The sequence below is a fragment of the Podarcis cretensis genome, assembly GCF_951804945.1.
Source record: "Podarcis cretensis genome assembly, chromosome: 8".
In the NCBI taxonomy this organism is placed as follows: domain Eukaryota; kingdom Metazoa; phylum Chordata; class Lepidosauria; order Squamata; family Lacertidae; genus Podarcis; species Podarcis cretensis.
In genome coordinates, this window is record NC_137177.1 from 41,053,535 (window position 1) to 41,074,845 (window position 21,311).

Sequence of the window (21,311 nt, forward strand, 5' to 3'; positions counted from 1 at the left end):
AAATAGTGTGCTCTAGCAGAAAGGCTGCTGCTTTCTAGACCAGAGGCAGTGGCTGGAGGGACAGAGCAGAGTCCAGAATGGGGAGCTCAGCTGGGGCTGCAGTTGTCCTCTTTCTTGTCCTCTGGCAACCAGCAGATGCCTTCTGGCTTTTCAACGTGCTCTTCCCACCCAGTACCACCCCAGAAGCAGCTCTCTCCAACAACACTCCCCCTGTGGTGCTTGGTAAGTTGGCATGGGGCACATGACAAGGGGGGCAGTGGCAGTCCTGGGGCTGGGGAGGCCAGCTCCCCACTGCAGGCAAAGTGTTGGCATGGTGGGAGGGGTCGGTGGGATAGTTGAGGGCGATCATTTGTGAACAGCTGGCTGATCAATGTTGGGCAGGCAGGTGTGAGGTTTGAGAAGAGTCTGTGTTGGGTTGCTTTGGCTGTGGTAGTGCCCCTTCCCCTGAGACGTGGATGGCTGAGAAGATGCTAGTCAAAGCAGATGGATCTGTAGGGTCTGATTAAGCTCACAGCTAGGATAGTTCAGGGCCTGACATGCTCAGCTGGGATACCTAGAAGCGGATGTGTGCAGTGCTGGGCTGCTGGGCTTTTCTGTGGTACGCATTGGTATGCAAATAGGTCTGAGATAAAGGTGAAGATTGGTGGAACGGTGATCAAAGTGAGGTCACAGAACCACTGGTGGGATTCCCAGGATTAGAGGAGAGCCATGCTATTCTTTCCCTTGGAGGAAAGAGCATGTGGGGGACACTTTCCCAGAGAAAAGGCTGCAAGCTCTCCTTTGTCCTCCCAGCATTTGACTGCACCTTGCCTGACACTCCTGTAAGACGCTTTAGGAAGAAGAAGAAGAAGAAGAAGAAGAAGAAGAAGAAGAAGAAGAAGAAGAAGAAGAGTAGTAGTAGTAGTAGTAGTAGTTTGGATTTGATATCCCACTTTATCACTACCCGAAGGAGTCTCAAAGCGGCTAACATTCTCCTTTCCCTTCCTCCCCCACAACAAACACTCTGTGAGGTGAGTGGGGCTGAGAGACTTCAAAGAAGAGTGACTAGCCCAAGGTCACCCAGCAGCTGCATGTGGAGGAGCGGAGACGCGAACCCGGTTCACCAGATTATGAGTCTACTGCTCTTAATCACTACACCACACAGGCCGGTAACCTCTCCATGAGTCCTGCATTGCGCTGCTTCTCCCTCATTGCCCCACATGAAGGAGGCCTTGGCAAGAGTGTGTGGGGCTGGATGAGATGGTCCATCTCATCTGATTGTACCTGGAGGCAGATCTATCCCGTTTGCATCTAACATGGAAGCTACAAGGTCACCTTGTAGCAACCCATTGACATGCATGCTTAGCAGGGTGATGGTCAAACTGGGAATAAACTCTGTTGGTTCACCCAGCTGCCTAACTGAGCCCCCTAATTGAGCTGAAGTGTGGCTGCTGGGTCTTGCTTAGAGGGAGGCAGTGTGTCTTGCCTGGCATCTCCTCCTTCTTGGCCTCCAAGTTAATCAAGCACAAACTCCTAAATGCGTCTGATTCCCCTTTCTGAGAGATGCAGCATTGTCATGCTTAGATAGACCAGGGAGAGCTGAGCAGAAGGACATCCTGGGGTGGCAAGTTCCTTTCTGTCCATAGGTTGGGGTGGGAGACTGTAGAGCGAATTGCAGTGCTTCATCTTGGGTAGAGGGTGGGACCTAGGAAGGGAATTCTTATTTTATTTTTGCTGGTGGCTCTGTGGGTTAAAGCCTTCGGGGATGCAGGTGGCGCTGTGGGTTAAAGCCTCAGCGCCTAGGGCTTGCCGATCGAAAGGTCGGCGGTTCGAATCCCTGCGGCGGGGTGCGCTCCCGCTGCTCGGTCCCAGCGCCTGCCAACCTAGCAGTTCGAAAGCACCTCCGGGTGCAAGTAGATAAATAGGGACCACTTACTGGTGGGAAGGTAAACGGCGTTTCCGTGTGCGGCTCTGACTCGCCAGAGCAGCGATGTCACGCTGGCCACGTGACCCGGAAGTGTCTCCGGACAGCGCTGGCCCCTGGCCTCTTAAGTGAGATGGGCGCACAACCCCAGAGTCTGTCAAGACTGGCCCGTACGGGCAGGGGTACCTTTACCTTTACCTTTACCTCTCCCTCCCTCCCGCTGCAGAAAAATCAGCACTTCCATAATGCAAGAGTTAAAGGCAGAGGACCTCCTCTGTCCTGTGTTGAATCTGGTGAGCAACCTTTGACTCCTGGCCCAAAAGTGGCCTCTCCATCCCATGTATGTGCACACCCACCCACCCACCCACACCCTGGGAATCTCCTCCTGTCTCCGTCCCTTTTGATCCTGCCTGGAATAATCTTGCACAGTGTTTTGTCCCACTGAATGGCCTTGACCGGACTTTGTTTTGTTTGCCTGGCGCTCTGAAAAAATGGTCTCTTTGACCAGAGAGCAAAAGTGATCTAAGTTGGTTCCCGTGTTCCTAGGAAAGGATGAGAAAAAAGGACAAGCACCAGGAGGTGTCTTTAAAGTATTTTATAAGGCTATATAGGAAAGGCTGGGTTGAATCCCATAGCCCTGGCCCTGTCAAAACCTCTTTATGGCAGGACGCTGGTGATTAGACTGGGGGTGGGGAATGCTTTAAAGACACCTCCTGGTGCTTGTCCTTTTTTCTCATCCTTTCCTAGGAACACAGGAACCAAATTAGATCACTTTTGCTCTCTGGCCAAAGAGACCATTTTTTCAGAGCGCCAGGCAAACAAAACAAAGTCCGGTCAAGGCCATTCAGTGGGAACTTTTATCATTTTAACTTGTATTCTGTATTTTGTTGCATTACTTTCTACTTTTCCCCTCTGAGGGCAATTCCCTCCTCCATTCTGAACCTAACCCCAGGGCCCTGACAGAATCTTTCTCCCAGATCTGATGCTCTTAACTTACAGAGAGCTTCGTTACATTTGGGGGCAGTAAAAATAGCACTCCACACCTACAGCTCAAAGTGGTACAATCTTCTCTGCTGCACGTGCTGGTGGAGAACATTACTCAAAGTGGCAGAAGCCTGGACTGCACTACTTCTAGCTTCAGGTAGGAATGTTTGCTAGGCCAAAGGCAGCAACATCCGTCCTACAGTGTGGTCAATGGATTTAGCCATGACAATGCTGCCCTATCCTTTTTGGCTTGAGAGTTTCATTGTTTGCAGGCTTTTCACATATATGTGTGGAAGCTTTCAAAAATATGACATCACCCCCATATGCCCTTAAAGTGGTACAGTATGGAATATGACCATCTTGTTCCGTCTGACGTGTGGACAGCAGGTTCTGAGACTCCAACTGGATGGCAGGCTCATTAAGGACAAGCATGGGCAAAATCACATTATTGCAACCCCCAGAGGTAAGGGACTCCAGATCCCACCAGAGCACCTGTTTCAGAGCATCTGTGGGAAGACCTTGCCAGGAGTCTAAAACACAAAGCAGCTCCCTTGGACTGAAATCTCACTCTGCCCTTTGGCAGAATCCACTAGGAGACTCTGTGGAAGCCACTCTTGAAGGAAGACAGGCATTCTGGCCATGTGGGATCAACAGGTATCTTTTTTACATTAAGGGGACACAGGACCCCCAAGCACACAAACAGGAGTGATTCCTCATGCCTTGCTTTTCGCAATAAGCACGTCGTCTCCCAGGGTAACCTGTGGAAAGACTTACCAGACTTAAAGCATTCAACTGATGCTCAGGCAGGCTCTTCTTCACCTGTAAGGGTAAAGGTAAAGGTACCCCTGCCCGTACGGGCCAGTCTTGCCAGACTCTGGGGTTGTGCGCCCATCTCACTCAAGAGGCCGGGGGCCAGCGCTGTCCGGAGACACTTCCGGGTCACGTGGCCAGCGTGACATCGCTGCTCTGGCGAGCCAGAGCCGCACACGGAAACGCCGTTTACCTTCCCGCTGGTAAGCGGTCCCTATTTATCTACTTGCACCCGGAGGTGCTTTCGAACTGCTAGGTTGGCAGGCGCTGGGACCGAACGATGGGAGCGCACCCCGCCGCAGGGATTCGAACCGCCGACCTTTTGATCGGCAAGCCCTAGGCACTGAGGCTTTTACCCACAGCGCCACCTGCGTCCTTCTTCTTCACCTGTATTTGCTACTTACTCCAGGTTGTGCGGTCCTTCAAGACCACTTGGCAGGGCTGCAGCTGCTGGGAATATCCTTATGTGTTAAGTTTTGAAAAGAAATTTGGTGGGATTTTATCATATATACAACAAATACATACACACAGGACAAGGTACAGCACAAAATTTGGCTTCCCTAATAGTCTTAAGTACTCAACGATTTAAGTCTCTTCTAGATATGCTGAGCTTTTTTGTAGTTGCACTATTGTTTTTATTGTATTGCTTTGTTTGACTTACTTAAAAACATATTTTTTGCCATAGCAAAAAAAAAAAAAAAAGCTTTGAAAATAAATAAAAACAATTAAAATCAGTCAACAAGCTGATCTCAAGGTGCAGGCTGGCCACAGGAGGTGACAGAAACTTCCTCAGACCTCAAAGCAACTGGCTTCAGGCCTGCTTGTGCTTCCAGGACCCAGCATGGAGGCAAACTCGAGAATCCCCCTGTCCCAGTCAAAGGCACAGCACAGAGGCTGAGATTCAAAAGGAATAAAGCAAAGGTTGGGAGGGGCTTGGAACCACCACCACCCTCTTTCCTTGTGGCATTTCCAAGGTACCTGAGTGACATGAGTATCCTATAGGCATCGCACCTACCGCAAGATCCTAACAAAAAGACTCTCAACGGTGTCTTGCTTTTGTTGGGTGCTTTACAGAAGAAGGTGTCCAAAACATTGTACCCCCAGATGCTGTGAGCTGAAATTTCCATAGCCCCTGAGCCTTGGCCGTGCTAGCTGGGGTTGAAGAGTGTTGTAGTCCACAGTATCTAGAAGGCGCGTCATTGGCTGCCCCTGCCTAACAAGGACAGGAGCGCCTAGCAAGAAACTCTGCTCACCACACAGGCAAATGGCTGTACATTTTTGCTAGGAAAATGGTTGCCACCTTGTTTTGGTGGCCTAGCTCCTGTTCCCAAGGTATAGACAGGTGAAGCTTTGCCCACCATTTATACCCATGATGGGAAAAGCTTCATCAGTTCTAAATTCCCATGCACCAAGAGCAGGGCCTCTAGAAAATATAGCAACCCCCCATCCCACTCACATTCTTTCGTTGCTACAAAAGAACTGCAATCTCTCCAGGACTTTTAATCCATTTCACAGGTGGCTTTAGATGCACCACTAAGGCAGGCTACCACTCCTCTTTCTCCGGTCCCTTTCAGTGCCTGGTTGCCTGGGAAACCAACTAGAGGCCAAGCTGGACAAGCCGGATGTAGTGAACTGGATGTGCTACCGCCAGACAGATGACTTCTTCACCATCTGGCTGAACCTCAACATGTTCCTGCCTCTTGGGGTTGACTGTTGGATTGACAATACCAAGTACGTCGCTGGCTGAAGCCACTTTATAGCTTGTTATTCTGTGACTCCCTCACGTGAGGAGGGTCTGTGAAAACTGAGCCAAAACAGGGTGAGGGACGCTTCATCCATGGTGGAAGCCAGAAGTATGTAGAAGTACAAAGTAACACAGGAAGGGGACGGGGACCTGGTGTGCCCCCCCTCCAGCTGTCATTGGGCTCCAACTCTCTTCCATCCCAGCAGCCAGCATGGCCAATGATGGAGACTGTAGTCTGTTGGTTGCAAGAAAAAAAAAAGGTATAAAAAGAGTATTCCTCGATGCCAAGATCCCAACCTGGGGCAAATATTCATCAATGAGAAAACCACAGTCAAGATTTAAAATCTCAAAACCAAGTAAAATGTAAAAATATACACTGTTAGGCCTTTAAAATATGGGCCCTTGTGAGTTCCCTCTTATCCTAGCATAGGAAAGTCCACATGTTTGGTAAGTTAAAAACTGGTTTACTTTCAAACTCTTCAAAGGTCAGGATCATGTGCTTTTCTATACATCAGTCAGAAAAGTTGCACAGGCAGTAAAACTTGGCTGTTACAAAGTGGTAAAAGTTATTTGTATAGGAACTCAAGAGTTGCTTGTGAGAGCCATGCGGTCTGAGCTCGGAGCAACCAGCTCAGACCTCCTCACACGTTGAACTTCTCAGGTAGACTGAAAGGAACAAAGGTTCGATCGCCTCGTCCCTTCCAAGGTGAGCTAGGTTGGCAGGACATAGTAATCATTACAATTTTTTTTAAAAAGTATTTTCTATGACATTTTAATAGGCAGGAATGAAAATCCCAGCATGGTGGTTGTGTTTTGCTTTGCACCTGAATCTACCTTCTGCCCACAGAGTGATCTACAACAGGACAACTCGGAGGGTGTCCAATGCCCCTGGAGTCCAAATCAGAGTCCCTGGGTTTGGCAAAACCCACACAGTGGAATACCTGGACAGGAGCAAACTGGCTGGTAGGAGGCATTGCTACTGTAGCACCCTGCTTGTGGTTAACGCTTAGCTGGAATGAAATATTCAACGCAGCAATAGAGAAATTAAAATAATAATTTATTTGTCAGACAAATAAATATGAGGCACAGTGGTATATGGTTACCAAGCTCTGGCCTGGCCTCTTGCCATTCTGGCCAGCACTTATATTTCCTTAATCCAGCCCCCTTGCTCCTCCTGTGGCTGCCTCTGTCCAATCAGCCTGGTTGAAATTCCTATTGGCTGTTTGCTAGAACCAATCACAAAAGATACACCCATTTCCTTCTGTCCTTTTATGGGAAACAAAAGGCTATATATTCTTCTATCTATAAATGACAAATAAGTAGTAATATATCTTACATGTGTCTCAACAAGGAACCTTAATTACCAGCTCACCTTGCCCTATTGCCCTCCAAAACAGATGGTTAATCTTAAATTTTTATCTTAAACAGATGTCAAGGATCATCATTGAAAGATCTCCTTCCTTGAAGGTCTTTAAAACAAAGGCCTGACAACCATATGTGCTCTAATGATGTTTCCTGCTTGGCAAGGGGGGCTAGGCTGGTGGCTGATGGCCCCTGTGATCTCTTCCAACTATATGAAATAAGAATCTAGCATAAGGATTTAACATTTCTTAGCTTCTAATTCCTTTGCATAATTACATTTAAGCCAATATATTTAATACATAACATAAATAACCTTTTAAAAGGAAAAGAAATCTTAAAAGGATCTCAGTTTAAGAAAGAAACAACTTTAGAAAAAGACTTCCCAAAATATTCTCTTCCTTTCTGCCAGCTAGATGCTTTTCCATTGCTCTTGACCTTTGAACCTTAGGAAAATATGGCTCAAGTTTAATGGGAGGCACATGGTTTTATTTTACTATTTACCCACTCTTAATTATGTTTTTCTCTGCTTTTTTATCTTCTGTAATATGTAGGGTCAGTGTAACCTTGGCTGTCAGCCTGTAATTCCCTTTTTACGACTTTGAGAATTGTTTTCTGCTATAAATCAGGGGGCCCCCTTGTCTAGGAGGAAAAACATTTTGCCAAGGTTCTTAGGCAGCTGCTCTTCTGCCTGGCATGAACATTTGAAAATCTTTAAGCTCATTTTAAGATACAGGCCCTGATCAAAATATAAGCTTGAGAAAAATGCAGGCTTATGATTAGATGCCTCACTACCTGCAAATCAGTCATCTCTCTGGTGGAGGAAGTTTGCTGCTTCAGTCTGCTTGGAGTTGTCTTGAGCCATGGGCATAGCCAAGGGGTGGCAGGGAGGGGCAGCTGCCCCCATCAATACAAATACATAGCAAACAGGTTCTGCACCCCTAACAAAAGGCCTGCCCCCCCCAACAAAAATCCTGGCTACACCCATGCCTTGAGCATTGCTAAAGAGAGACTTTTCCACAGTGGTATTAAAATGAGGGCCCTACATGGCATGTCATAGAGAGCTGCCTTATCTAGCAGCAAGGCCCATTTCCAAGATGCTTCTGCAGTGCTCAGTAGTCAACAGGGAGCCTTGGGAAGCAAAGGTGGTTTTTCCTCTCTCCCCCCCAACTTTGGTTAGGGTCATCTTCCTTGCAATATCCTCCCCTGGTTGATTCCTCTTCCTCCTTGGAGTGGCGGGCACCTCACGCCACTTCCTCACTTTCTTTTCACTTTCTTTTTTAAATGTAAAATGTGTAGAAAACAATTAGTGAAAATCAGTAATTACCACCCCCAGCAATGACTGGGAACAGACTTATTACTGAGTGAATGAAACGTGCCCACTTCTGACTCAAAGCTACTTTGGAAGTTGTTTCTGAGCTAGAGTGCAGGGGCTGACTTAGGTTTGTTGTGGGTTTTTAGGGGGCATCTGATAGCTGGGAAAGGCTTCTCTTCCTCCTTGCTCATGATCTTTTGTGGCTTTCCCTCATTCCTCTTCTTTGGAAAAAGGTAGCCTGTGTGCGCCACTTTCAGTTTGTAATGTAGGCAGTGTTTTCCCCCCAGGGGGTATTCAAGCGTACACAGTACCAGCACCTCTTCTTCTTTTGTTAAAAAGTATGCCACTTACTGTAACAACTTCACGGTGAATACCGGGACCTGTGTTTCTACAAGAAAAGCACTGAATATAGGCATGCAAGAAAGAGGACCTTCCAGAAATTTTTGATGCACCACCCACTCTGCCCAACCATTTCCCACTGTTCAGAATTTCCTTTTTGTAGGCGTTTACCAGAATACAAGAATCTTTAGCTAGGAAAAAACATGTATGTTTAGTGTTTCAATATGGTTTCTTTCTTAAAGACATTTTTTTAAAAGGGCGCAATTTCTGCCTTTCCTGCTTCAACAACAATAAAAAGCTGCTCACTCCACACCTTGGGAAGTGGATATTGTTCCGATACCTGAGGTACCAGAGGGTTTTTGCAGTGGGGGGGGGGGAGTTATATATTGAGGAGTTGGGCATCCTTACTCCTGCCTTCTAATGTGCTGGACCCAATGAGGGTTGGAGCAACCCAGGGAGCCCTCAGAGCAGGAAGTGGTCCCCTCCAACAGGTCACCTACCCAGCCTTCCCCCCCTTGCCCCCCCTCCTGTTAACCTCTTCCTCTCTCCTCCTACCTCCAGGGTACATGCACACACTGGTGCAGCACCTGGTCAATAATGGTTATGTGCGAGACCAAACCGTGCGCGCCGCCCCCTATGACTGGAGGATTGGGCCCGGTAAGTACAAATGGATAACTAGGGAGGGGGCTGTGAGGAGGACTCAGCGAGTGTGCCAAGGGGTGGGAAGCAGGAATGCTTTCCCCTGAAGCATAATGTTTGACAGACTATTGTATTTTAATATTTTGTTGGAAGCCGCCCAGAGTGGCTGGGGAAACCCAGCCAGATGGGCGGAGTATAAATAATAAATTATTATTATCATTGTTGTTGTTGTTGTTGTTGTTGTTAGCAACCATGGAATGACGGTGAGGTCAAGGCAAGGAGAGAGGGGTGAAAGCAGCCCTCTTGAGTGGGGGGAGTTTAAATGCCCCCCAACACTCATACCTGTCGCTGTGTGGCTAAGGCAGATTTTGGGGAAACAGCACAGAAGGAAAGGGCAACAATTACCTTCCTTCGCCATCATAACAGCCCTGGTGCAAATCCCGCCTCCCATGACTGATTTTTTTAAAAAAACAGAATCTTAAAATTGTAGAGTTGGAAGGGACCACAAAGGTCATCCAGTCCAATGTAGGAATCTTTTTGCCCAACGTGGGGCTCGAACCCACAACCCTGAAATGAAGAGTCCCATGCTCTACCGACTGGAAGTTTGTAATGAGGTCTGGTCGTACATTCCACCTCTTCTGGCCGCTCAGCAGAGTGGAAGCTGCCTCAGGTTTGAGTGTCGGAGTCTCCACAATCTGCTTGGAACATACAAGAAAACAATATCTGGTGCTTCTGAAGCACCAGGCTTCCCTGACTAGTGGTCAGAGTTTGCAGACAGGAGAGCGTGGCTTCTGGAGGACCTGAGCCTCTGCAGCACCTCATTTTAAAAACACACTGTTCAAGTCACACAACTGGCAAGGACTCGCGAGGAGGCCTTGCGCAAATCTCCACCTCTGACCTTCTGTGCATGCAGAATAACTCGGGTTCAGTCCCCCATGGCAGTGTTTCCAAATAGGGCTGGGAAAAGATGCATCCCAGCCCCATCTGCTGCAACACCGTGGGGCAGCCTGGATGGCCACTGGGGGGGGGGGGGCCAGCAAGGCCATGTGGCTGGCTGAATCCAGCAACCCCAACTATGTCTCCACAGATCAGCAAGAGGAATACTTCTGCGACCTGCGCAGCCTTGTGGAGGAAATGCGTAAGGCCTACCAGAAGCCTGTCTTCCTCATTGGACACAGCCTGGGAAACCTCAACATCCTCTATTTCCTCCTCCAGCAGTCCCAGGCCTGGAAAAGCCAGAACATCCGGGGCTTCATCTCTCTGGGAGCTCCTTGGGGGGGAGCAGTGAAGCCCATAAGGGTCCTGGCCTCAGGTGAGTTGCTTGCTAACAGGTGAGGTGGGCCGGAATATCTGGTCCCTCCAGACTAAAAAAAAGGCTGCGTGCACCTCTTACTTGGGTGACCTCCCCTCCTCTTCCACTGTCTGGGGTTGCTGCCAGGCCCCTTGAGGCTCAGGGATGGGGGGGTGGAGCTATCAAAATGGGGGTGGAGCTTAAATGCACTTTTAAAAAACAAAAATCCTCTCAGGCCTCTAGCACAGATTTACTGTCTTTTATTGCCTCCTGCTAAACTAATCTAGACATGAGTATCTCGGGGGGCGGGGTGCATCTCCCACCCTTTTTATTATTGCTGCTAAAAAAATGGAGATGGTTCTCTTTGGATTGTGTTGGGATTTCTCGGTGCTTTCCATAAAACTCAGCTGAGCTTTAAAGATGCAGAATGTTCACAGCCGTAGTCTTTTTCCCCTGCTGTTTTCCAGATGTGTGCTGTTCAACTCCAATATACTTTGTTTATTGTGTGGTATGAAACATAAAAAGACTAAAGCTATGTACGCACTATACATTTAAAGCACATTTTAAGCTCCTTCTTTCCCTCAGAGAATCCTGGGCTCTGTAGTTTGCCCCTCACAGAGTTACAATCCTCAGCAACTTTAACAAACTACAATGCCCAGAATTCTTTGAAGTGGGAAACATGATTTGAATGTGCATTCAAGTCCATTTCCTGAGCTTTCTGGGAGATTGGTTGGAGGTCTATGCCAGTACTGCAGTTGATAGCAAGCTGGTCTGCATTTCAGGTGATGAGCAGGGCATCCCCATTATGTCCAGCATCAAATTGCGTGAGGAGAAGCGCATGACCACAGCCAGCCCCTGGATGTTCCCAGACACAATAGCTTGGCCCGAGACCCATGCCTTCATCTCTACCCCCTCCTACAACTACACCTACCGGGACTACCAACGCCTCTTCACTGACATTAACTTTGAGGATGGCTGGTACATGTGGAACGACACCAAGGACCTGCTGAAGGGGCTGCCTGCCCCAGGGGTTGAGGTGTATTGCATCTATGGCACGGGTTTCCCCACTGCGGAAACCTACATTTACAACGACCGCTTCCCCTACGAGGACCCCATTGACTTTGTGTATGGGGATGGGGATAACAGCGTTAGCCGCCGCAGCCTAGAGCTCTGCAAGCGATGGCATGGCCAGCAGGAACAGAAGGTGCACGTGGTGGAGATGCCTGGTGTGGAGCATCTCAACATGATCTTTGACAACCGCACCCTCAACTACATCAACGAAATCCTGCTGGGAAACTTTGAGAAAGCCACAGCAGCAGAAGATGAAGCAGGGAAAGGAGGAAGAGGCTTCTCAGAGACCCAACACAAACAGGAGAAATGAAGGCCCTGCGCTGAGGAGATTGGGGCCACTTTATGCCTCCTGCATAGACAGGAAGCAGGATGACTCATCCGAGCCCCCCACCCCCCAAAGTCTACAGTGTTATGTGCAACACAGCTGGATGCAGAGGTGCCTTGCAGGATCCTGCCTCCCCGCTTGCTCTGAGAGGGAAAGACTCCTCCAAATTGCTCCTGCCAACAGCTGCCTGGCAAATTTCCATTGCTGGTGTGATTGTTGGGGCCCCTGAGAGTTCATGTTCCCCCAGCATGCTTTCAGTTAGGTAGGCAGGTGAACTAGCCCAGAGCTTTATTTACTCAATGCAAAAAGAACAAGGAGTCCTGGGACACCTTGTAGACCAACACATTTTATTATGGCATATGCCTTCCTGGGCTGCAGCCCCTTCATCGTATGCATGGAGTTGTGGGTATATCTAGACATACACATCGTCAGACACATATTAAACACAAGAAGTATAGGCTGTATTAATTGTCTTAAAGCTTAACAGGGCACCCGAGAAGGGTGGCAGCCAGAAGAGGAGGATGATGAGCTGATGCCAACATGTAAAGGCTGTGCCCAACAGTGGCTTCTGGCTTTGACTGCATCTTCCAGAAAGGGGTGGCAGCAGGAGGAGAGGAGAAAAATCCTCCCCATCTCCTCCAACTGCCCCCCCTCCAGAAGACTAAAGACAAAGCCGGAAGCCGCAGTTTTACACAGTCTTTATATCACGTTGATTTTGGGCTTCTCTCATTCTCTGGTTGCTACCCCTTTCTGGCCTTGGCTCCCCAGTGTTGGCTGTGGGGCATCTGGAGGGCAACCGCCCAGTTGCTCTCACCTCTGGCTGCACTTCCCAACATGGTGGTGATGAGGACATCCCTCTTCTTAGAGGACTTCCCTATGCTCTGCAGAACTTGGCTGGCTACAAGGCCCCTGCCCTGGGCAGCCTCAGCACCCTGATCCCATAGACAAGCTGCATGGCATCAGCAACATGCTTAGCACACCCATGGCCACAGCCACTTCTGCCTGCAGTTTTCTCACTGGCCTGCCCCTCCTAAAGGAAGGGAAGGCTGTGTTTAGGTATCCCAAGCCCCCAGCCAAGCTGCCCAGCTGGCCTCCCAACCTATGGCCTGTAGTTATGCAGGGTTAATCCTGGAGTGACCCTAGGCTCACCTGTCCAGGTAAGGTAGATCCTGGTGAGGAAAAGGGGTGTGGGAGGTTATATGAAGGAGGGGGTAACTGTTATAAAGGGAAGGCGGGATTCATTTTAACTAACTCTGTAATCCTGATCATTTCCAAGAGGAGAGCCCAATCACATTAGCTAGATAGGGTAGAACAGCACACTGCCCACAAGTGGAAAATATCTCTCATTTATTACTTGGCAAGTTGCACAGCTAAGTTCTGCTGCAGTAAACAGGTTCTAGCCTAGGACTCATTGAAATGGGAAAGGAGACAAGCTAAAGTTGAACTTGTCCAGTTGGATTTATCTGATGTGTGGTGAATGCAGGGCCTAGGGGCTGGGTCCTTCCACTCTCCATCTCCCAAGCCAACACTGCTTCCAGGAAGGTGCTGTTGGGGAAGGAAGGAAACCCCCATGGACGCTAAAAGTTTTAAGACAACTTTCATACAGAGAAAGAAAAGTCCCCCCAAAGTGCTCCCTAATATAAAGCCCTCTCACTTGAAATATTTTCCCACACTCTTGGTTCTCTCTTTGGTAACACCCCTGAATAATTTTAGTCCTCTGTTCCACCAATTCTGTATGGGAATAATAAATGCTGTACTGACCTATACAGGGCTGTTGAAAGGATTTCTGAGATAATGTATGTGAAAGTTCTATGAATGTATTTTGTTTTTTCTGTCTCATGCCTGACACTGGGGCTTTGGGGATGGCACAACTATTTGTTTTTAATTTAAAGAGAAATGATTTTGGAATGATCACGGCACAGGCATTTTTTTTTTATTGTTTTGAGTTGCTTGGTGCTGATTTTTATCTTTTCCTTTCTGTGCTTCCTCTGCTTGGTTGCTTCATGTCAGTCAGTCTTTAGGATTCACAGCAGAAACCTATGCATGCTTACTCAGAAGTCCGTCTCACTATGTTCAGTTGGGCTTACTCACAGGTAAGTGTGCATAGGATTGCAGACTTACCTGCATTCCCAGGGTCTTGGTAATCTCAGGATTGAGTACTGGATGTACTTTATCTCTGTCTGTACATATGTTAATGTGTGTACACTGCAAGGCATCAGCAATGCAAAGGTGGTCATTTTGCATGCTAAGCTACAATGGCTGGTTTTGAACTGTATATTGTAAGACAAAAGTTTTTCCCGACTATAGCTATTACAAATTTCATTTCATTTCATTTATCGGTTGGACATTATCCCTTCCCTTGCACATTTTTTCCTCACAACAATCTGGTGACGTGGGTTAGGTTGAGAGGTTGCAAGTGGCTCAATGTGACCTTGTGAACTTTAAAAAGAAGCTGGAATTTGAACCTGATACCTGAGTGTGTTGCTGTGTGCAATGGGTAGGCAGGGGGGCAGGGAATGCTGCGTTTGCACAATTTTCCTTGATGTTTGAACTGGAATGCTAAAAGCAGGTAAACTCAAGTTCCAGAGGGAACAAAACACTACAACTTGATTTTTGTGGGCTTCATTGTGTGTGGACTACAGATATGTGTTTAAAAGTCCAGAGCCTCCAAGTGTCCCTATTTTCCAGGGATGTCCCTGATTTAGAGAAGCTGTTCCAGTTTCTGATTTGATCCCGAAATGTCCCCCTTTTCCTTAGGATGTCCCTATTTTCATTGGATAAATGTTGGAGGGTATGGAGTTATGCAACCCCCAAGCCGTCGGAAGACAATCCTGTATAGGGAAGTATTCATTTAAAGTGTTTCATATTTTATTATGTTTTGATATATGTTTAAAGCTGCCCAGAGTGGCTGGGGCAACCCAGTAAGATGTGTGAGGTATAAATAGTAAAATTATCATTATGGAATGGGGAGTCCCTATTTTCATTGGAGAAATGTTGGAGGGTATGAAAGTCTGGTTTTGTACTTTTTTCAGATAAAACCAAATTTCTTCCACACCATCACCTCTGTGGGGGTAGGGATGGGATGCCAATTCAAGGTTCACCTCAGGTGCCAAAATGTCTTGGGCCAGCACTGTTCCAAAGCATTACTGCTTCCAATTGTGAAGTTAAAGTATAGCAACCATTGCTAGTAGCCATTAATAGCCTTCTCCTTCATTGTCTGATAATCTTTTAAAGCCATACAAATAGTTAATATACTGTGGTGTCCAGACCAGACTAGGGCACAGGTGTCCAGGGTTCAAACCCCCTCTTGGCTATAAAGCTCAATGAGTGACCTTGGACCAGGTTTCGAGCTCTCAGCCTAGCCTACCTCACAGGGTTCTTGTGAGGATAATGTAGAAAGGGGAATTGTGCCTTGTACACCACTTTGAGTTCCTCAGAGAAAAGGTTGAGGTTTCATGTAATAATACAGTAAAACACCAAGAAATGCCTCTAGGTGCACAAGCATGTTTTTAAAAAGATGCCTTGAGGTGGTGAATGTGGGTGAGCACCCAGGCAGCGAAAGGAGGTAGTTCCATAATACAATGAAGCCCACAAACTCTAACATTTAAAATAACATCCAAACCACTGGAACCAATAAAATACAATGACCAAATGATGGACCACTGGCCATTCAACACCTGGGCAAACAGGTGATTTTTAGGAGGTGCCAGAAACTGGATCAGAGTCATGCCCTACCTTATTTCCTTCAATTCTCCAAAGGGGTGCAAAGTTGGGAGGGTTTGGGGGAACTCTAAGGGGAGCCTAGATGCAGCTGCCTAAGCCTCCTGCTTGAGGGTAAATGCAGGGGTGGGTCAGGGACTTGGCAGCCGCCTGAAGTTGCCAAGTGGTGACATGGGCCTGGCAGAGAGCATGCCTGGAGCCCAGAGCCCACTGGGTCCAGTCCTTGGCCAGGCTCTGACCTCACAACCAGCTTCAGAATCCTGCAGAATGTTTTGTTTCCTAGGAGTCCACCTGAGTTGTTTGATAGGATCCATGGGTCAGTTGAAAGACCTTCGGATTAGCTGACTTTGTGGACATCTTTGGAGAAACTTTTCTCCTTTGAATAACTGCCTTCATCTGATCCTTTGACACAGTAAAAATCTTTCTCCCTTGGAGAAATTTCTTTGGTTTAGTTGAAGGTCCAGACGGTTTTCTACCCCCATTGCACAATGTGGCGCTGGCTGCATAGAAGGTAAAGTCAAAGGGAAAAGGGGAGACATCTTACTTAATGTCTTGTGCCCCTTTCACATGCCCAGATTTTAAAGATGCTCCTGGGTTATTCGACCTTTCTAAATCCTATGCTGGGTGTTACGTGAGCCAGCAATTTTCCCAGGGAGTTTTCTGATGAATTTTCTTAGTTTCCTCTTTTGTCACCATCCAAATTGCAGCAGAATTACCATCCTCCTCATCCCAAATATTCAGGTGAATTCTCCCCACCCCCATCTTCACCAACCACAAATAGGATGGGGAATTCTGGGAGATCCTTTTTCACCCAACCCTAAAAAACACACCATATCTCTGCAGGGCTCACACCTGTACCCTTAGGTGCTCTCTTCCTCAGGTACATTTCCAGGGTCTTGAATTAGTTTCCCAACTCCCATAAGGGGGAGGGGAAAGAGGGAGGTTGGAGTCCCGTAGCAACATCTGGAGGGCACCGGGTTTGGGGAGGTTTGGTGTAGAAAACATCAGGGTAATTAAACATCATAACACTGGGTGACTGGCCAGGAGTTTATCCTGACCCTGATCAGGAGTAGCTAGAATGAGACACTCGCTGTCCAATGTCATCCGTAGGAGAGCTGCCCTGGAGATAAGCTCTGTACTATTTGTAAAATGAGAAGCAACTGGCAGTACCTTTTGTCTGTTTAAAAAGTTGTAGTGACTTGGCACAGAGTTAGAATAGTTTTTGCTTGAGGAGTGGCGAAATCTTCCCGAAATGTGTGGCTGATGGACATCTAATCTGCAAGGAGGATGGAGAAGGAAGAGGCCCTCGCTTGCATTTGGAGAGCTTCCTCTTATTTCTTTGTTTCTCTTTCTCTTCCCACATCTACAATATCCACTACTGGCTGAGGTCATGAAAGCTGGAATAGAGCTCCTCCCGGGAGGCTCTTCAGGAGGGTGACTGGGCCGGACCCCCCCCCCCACCTTTTGTGGTGGCTGCCCTCCTGCTGTGAATTCTTGCAAAAGAGGAATATCCAGTTGCGTAGATAGAAAGTGAATATTGGCAGAGAAAAAGAGGAGCCAACATGAAATCTTTTCTACAGGTGAAACTCGAAAAATTAAATAAAAGCTGAACAGAGGGCTCCAACTCCTTTTAAAAGTTCCAATAGGAAAGGAATAAAAGATGACAGAGGAGGACCCTGGAGGTTAAATTACCCTTGCCTTGATGAACATTGCTGCTAAAGAAATTACAGGTGTGCAGCTGGTGAAAAAATGGCAGAGAGGAAGAGACTTTGTTTCTTTTTTCTCTTATACTTTACTAAGGGACCACAACTTACCTGCCACTAGAGAGAGGAAATAAATTTAAGCACAGGGTGTTAGAACTGATGGCATTATGTCAGAAGGAATAATTCTGGAACTGCATTGGAAAGAAACTGTCTGGGTGAAGGAGGAGGAGGGGAAGGGGCTGTGTTTATGCTTTTCTGTTTCAACAAGGGATTTACTCACCCCCTCCCAGAACAAGGAGAAATAAAGAATTCGAAATAAAGGCCACAGGTTTGAGCAGGTAGAGGTGATAGCATTCTTGAAAATAAGAAAGTCTTGGACTTGGTTCGAAAGGAAAAACTGAAAATCAGCAGAGCAATGTAGATGGGGGGGGGACTAACTCAGTGTTTTGAAGGAAGTTTGGTTTAAACCCCCCCCCCAACTCCCCCATGCGGGCTGGTTTCATTGACACAGTTTGCAGGAGGAGAATGCTTTCTGTTCAGTCTGCCAGATGGTTGTCCTTGGAAATAATGGATGGTGAAGTGCAAATGCTGTGGTAAAAATATGGATTTCGACAACACGGTTCTGGAGAAGAAATGGACTTGGTGAAAGGAGAACAATGATGGAAAGGATGCATCCAGATTTACATACAAGCAAGATGAAAAGAAAGAAATAATACAGAGACCAAAAGTAATGATTTAAGGTAGAGTGGCAAGGGGCAGAGTAACCTCATTTGTTTTGTTTTATTCTGTTTTGGGTTTTTTAAGGGAATTGACAAATAGACAGCTAAGGAAGATATGGGGTGAGGGAGGACAAAAATGTAAATTAAAAATAATTTTGGATTTAAGATTAGATTCCATCAGAAATGGAATGTGAATTGAAAATAAATAATGTAATATTAAAGCAGTAAATAGGGGAGAGAAGGAGCACATTGACAATGGAGAGTGGGAGGTTAACTTAATGGAAAAAATGTTTTAAATTTGATGTAATTAGGTACTGATTTGTTAAAAATTTGGAAAATTAATAAAAAAATATTTGGGGAAAAAAGAGTTCTATTTCCCAAAGAAATCCACTCCCCAAAGGTGTAATACAAAGGTCATATTATATCACAAAAAGAGGAAATTTGAGCCTCCAACCTGTCAAAGTGTCTCTTTCACCTCTGGGGCCAACTTTAGCATATTTCTTTGCTATTACAATTAGTGTCTGTTCACATATTCCTTTATTTATGAGTAGATAGCCCTCTTTAGGTCTAGTATTGTTAGGTCTAGTATTGCCCATTGGCAGTTTGCTGGAAAGGTCAAGCATGTGCTGTCACACTCAGGGGATTGTGGCTGCCCCTGATCTGACCACCACAGCCACTCAGGACTACTTTGTATATGTCCCTGGGATCCTTGTTTTGGCTTTCATTTACAATCAAACCATTTTATTCAAACATTTACAGTGTTTCTCATTCCTAAAAGAGAGTTTATAGGCCTCTATTAATAAGATTATTAATTATGTGGGGGGTTATTGGGATGGGTTATTGGTTTATATTTTGTTCCTGTTCTTGTCATGTATTTTGTGATTTTTTATGTAGTCAGTGCCCTGAGATCTGTGGATTAAGGGCAGTATACACCTTTAAGAAATATATTTAATAATACTAACTTCCACAAGGTGCATGTCTCTGCTTTTCCCCTTGCTGTTTGATGGATGAGATGTCAGCAAGCTGTTCTGCAGAGCCAAGCCTGCTACTTACACAGTTTTTCCTATAGAGGCTGCTGTTTCCTACGGGGATTTAAAATTTAAAGGACAACTGGCATTTTATCAGTAGCGCTTTTTTTCGTTGTATGGGACTGTTTGTGCTTCTGTATCCTTGTAAACATGCACTTATCCACATGTGTTATATTCATGACACAGGGTTAATGAATGCCTGCCTTAATCATTCTATGGCTTGGATTGCTGTAAACAGTTTCAATGAATGTGTGTGTGCATGCGCATGTGTATGAGACAACACAGTATAAAAATAATTTTATGAATGAAGTGTCCCTCTCTTTTTCTCTCCCTTTCAGCCCACAGGGTGCCTGGAAGACCCTGAGGGCAAGCAGCTCCTCCCAAACGCTCTCCTTCCCAGGTCCCCCCACAAGGGAAGGTGGCAGCTAACACCAAAGTCATCCCCAAGAGAAGGAGCAGCTCTCATATCACCCCAATAGAAAGGGCAGCCCCAAACCTTCCTCAAACCAAGAGAAGGGAGCAGCCTGCTCCCACTCCCTCCAACCCAAGATAGGAGGCACCCCCCACCCTTTCTGCAGGAGAAGGGGCCACCCCACCCCAGTCTGTCTGTGAGCGCTTAGAAAAGGATGCTGTGATTACTAAGACCCAGCATGGGTTTCTCAAAGACAAGTCATGCCAGACAAATCTTGTTTCTCTTTTCGGCCGAGGTACAAGCTTGGTGGATCAGGGGAATGCTGTGAATGTAGTGTATCTTGATTTCAGTCTCTCTTAGTTCCTCCCTGGCAGGGCCTTGCATATTGAGGAGCATTCCTTCACATTAGCTGCCACCTGCCTAAGCCCAACTTGGCCACTTCACCTACTGCCTGTGAGAAGGAGGCTGATGGAACACTAGCAGCATACCAGCCTCACTCCTGAGTCTCCCAACTGTGCATCTCTGCCAGAGGTCTGAGCTGCTGCCTGCAGGCAACACAGCCTTCTCTACCCCTCCTCAGGTGGCGTGGAGGAGGGGGCCTTTCCAGTCAGCCCCAGTCCACTCAGCTCCTATACATGGAACTTGGGGGGGACGACTGGCCTCTGACAGCAAATGCTTTGGGGGCTGACTCTACAGGCAAGTCTGCTGTTTTACCCATAATATTTATTTATTGAATTTCTATGCCATTCTTCCTCTGAGGATCTCAGGACAGTGTACAATATAAAAACACAAAAAACATAACATACATAATAAAATGGCAAACATTTGTTAAAATTAGCTATAAAAGCTAATTTTTAAGAGAACACACTGCCAAACATTTGTGATATGTTAAATTCCCAGTCAGCTGGGGCAGCCCCTGTTTTGCACCTGGGGTCAGGCCTTTGCAGGGACTAATTCTGAAAGGGTGTGAGGGAATTGGTTCTTTCTGTGTTTAGATTTGCTGTTGAAATTGCACTTCAAGGCAGACAGAAAAACCCGCTTATGGCTGTGCTTTAGGGCAAAACCTGATAAAAAACCATGACAGTTTAAAATTAAACGCTGGAATGACCTGCAATGGCAGAAGTGAAAGCAGCTTGTTGTTGCTATTTATTGCTGCAGCTTAATGCCGCTGCCCCCTCCCGCAGCTGAGAGTCGCTGAGCAGTGCCTTGGGTCTAATCCTCGCCAGCCGACCCTTCCAGCCTTGGCAAGGAAGGCACCAGAGAGCGCAGGCGCACTGAGGCAATGCAGAAGAGATCTGGACCATTACCTGCCCTGTCCCAGGCAGACAGAAAAGGAAAGCCTTTGTGCCCTCCGCGCCCGCTTGAAGAAAGAAGCCGAGTTGATTTAAGCGCCTGGGTTTCAGTGGGTCAATGGATTAAACGGCCTGTTTATCTATTCATTTAAAATGTTTAAAGTTGGCGCCTCACCCCTGAACACTATTTTTTTAAAAAATACCCAGCCATGAAACGCTCCCAAAAAGAAAAGGAGAAGCGAAACGAGGCGTTGGAGTGGGAGGAAGAGGGACGGGGACCCCCCACCCCCACCCCCACCCCCACCCCACCCACGGGCCGGCAGCTGCTGGGAGACAAAGGCGCACCGATGCCATCAGGTGATGCGCGCAATGGGGGGATTGGAGAGGCGGCCCTCCTTTCGGGTCCCTGGGGAGGGGGCAGAGCGCGCTTACCCGCCCCTTGCGACACGCCCAAGGCTTTCCCCCAAGCGCTGCCCTGGGCTGCCCTCCAAGGACTTCCCGCAGCCTCGAGGGGAAGGGAGAGGGCAGCGCCCGCAGCCCCAGCCCGGTTCGGCTTCCGAAGAGCGGCGGACTCCTCCTGGTCCGGAGCGGGAGCCGCCCTGGCGCCGCCGCTTCTTCGGGGGTCGCTGGAGCCCGCCTGCCCGGGGAGGGGTCTGG

General features: G+C 47.4%; 1 protein-coding gene and 1 long non-coding RNA gene across 2 annotated transcripts in view; one reads left to right on the forward strand and one right to left on the reverse strand.

Moving 5' to 3' along the window:
* Positions 1–13,544, forward strand: LCAT (lecithin-cholesterol acyltransferase). The gene is made up of 6 exons (XM_079988147.1): positions 1–222; positions 5,272–5,428; positions 6,289–6,404; positions 9,016–9,111; positions 10,181–10,405; positions 11,167–13,544. Exons 1-6 carry the CDS (start codon positions 78–80, stop codon positions 11,763–11,765), a joined length of 1,338 nt encoding a protein of 445 aa, XP_079844273.1. The 5' UTR covers positions 1–77; the 3' UTR covers positions 11,766–13,544.
* The window catches only part of LOC307222712, a 17,184-nt gene continuing 1,306 nt past the window's right edge, over positions 5,434–21,311 (reverse strand). Inside the window, exon 2 of the long non-coding RNA XR_013841859.1 lies at positions 5,434–5,676. This is a non-coding gene — a long non-coding RNA (uncharacterized lncRNA). The remainder of the gene's footprint in view (positions 5,677–21,311) is intronic.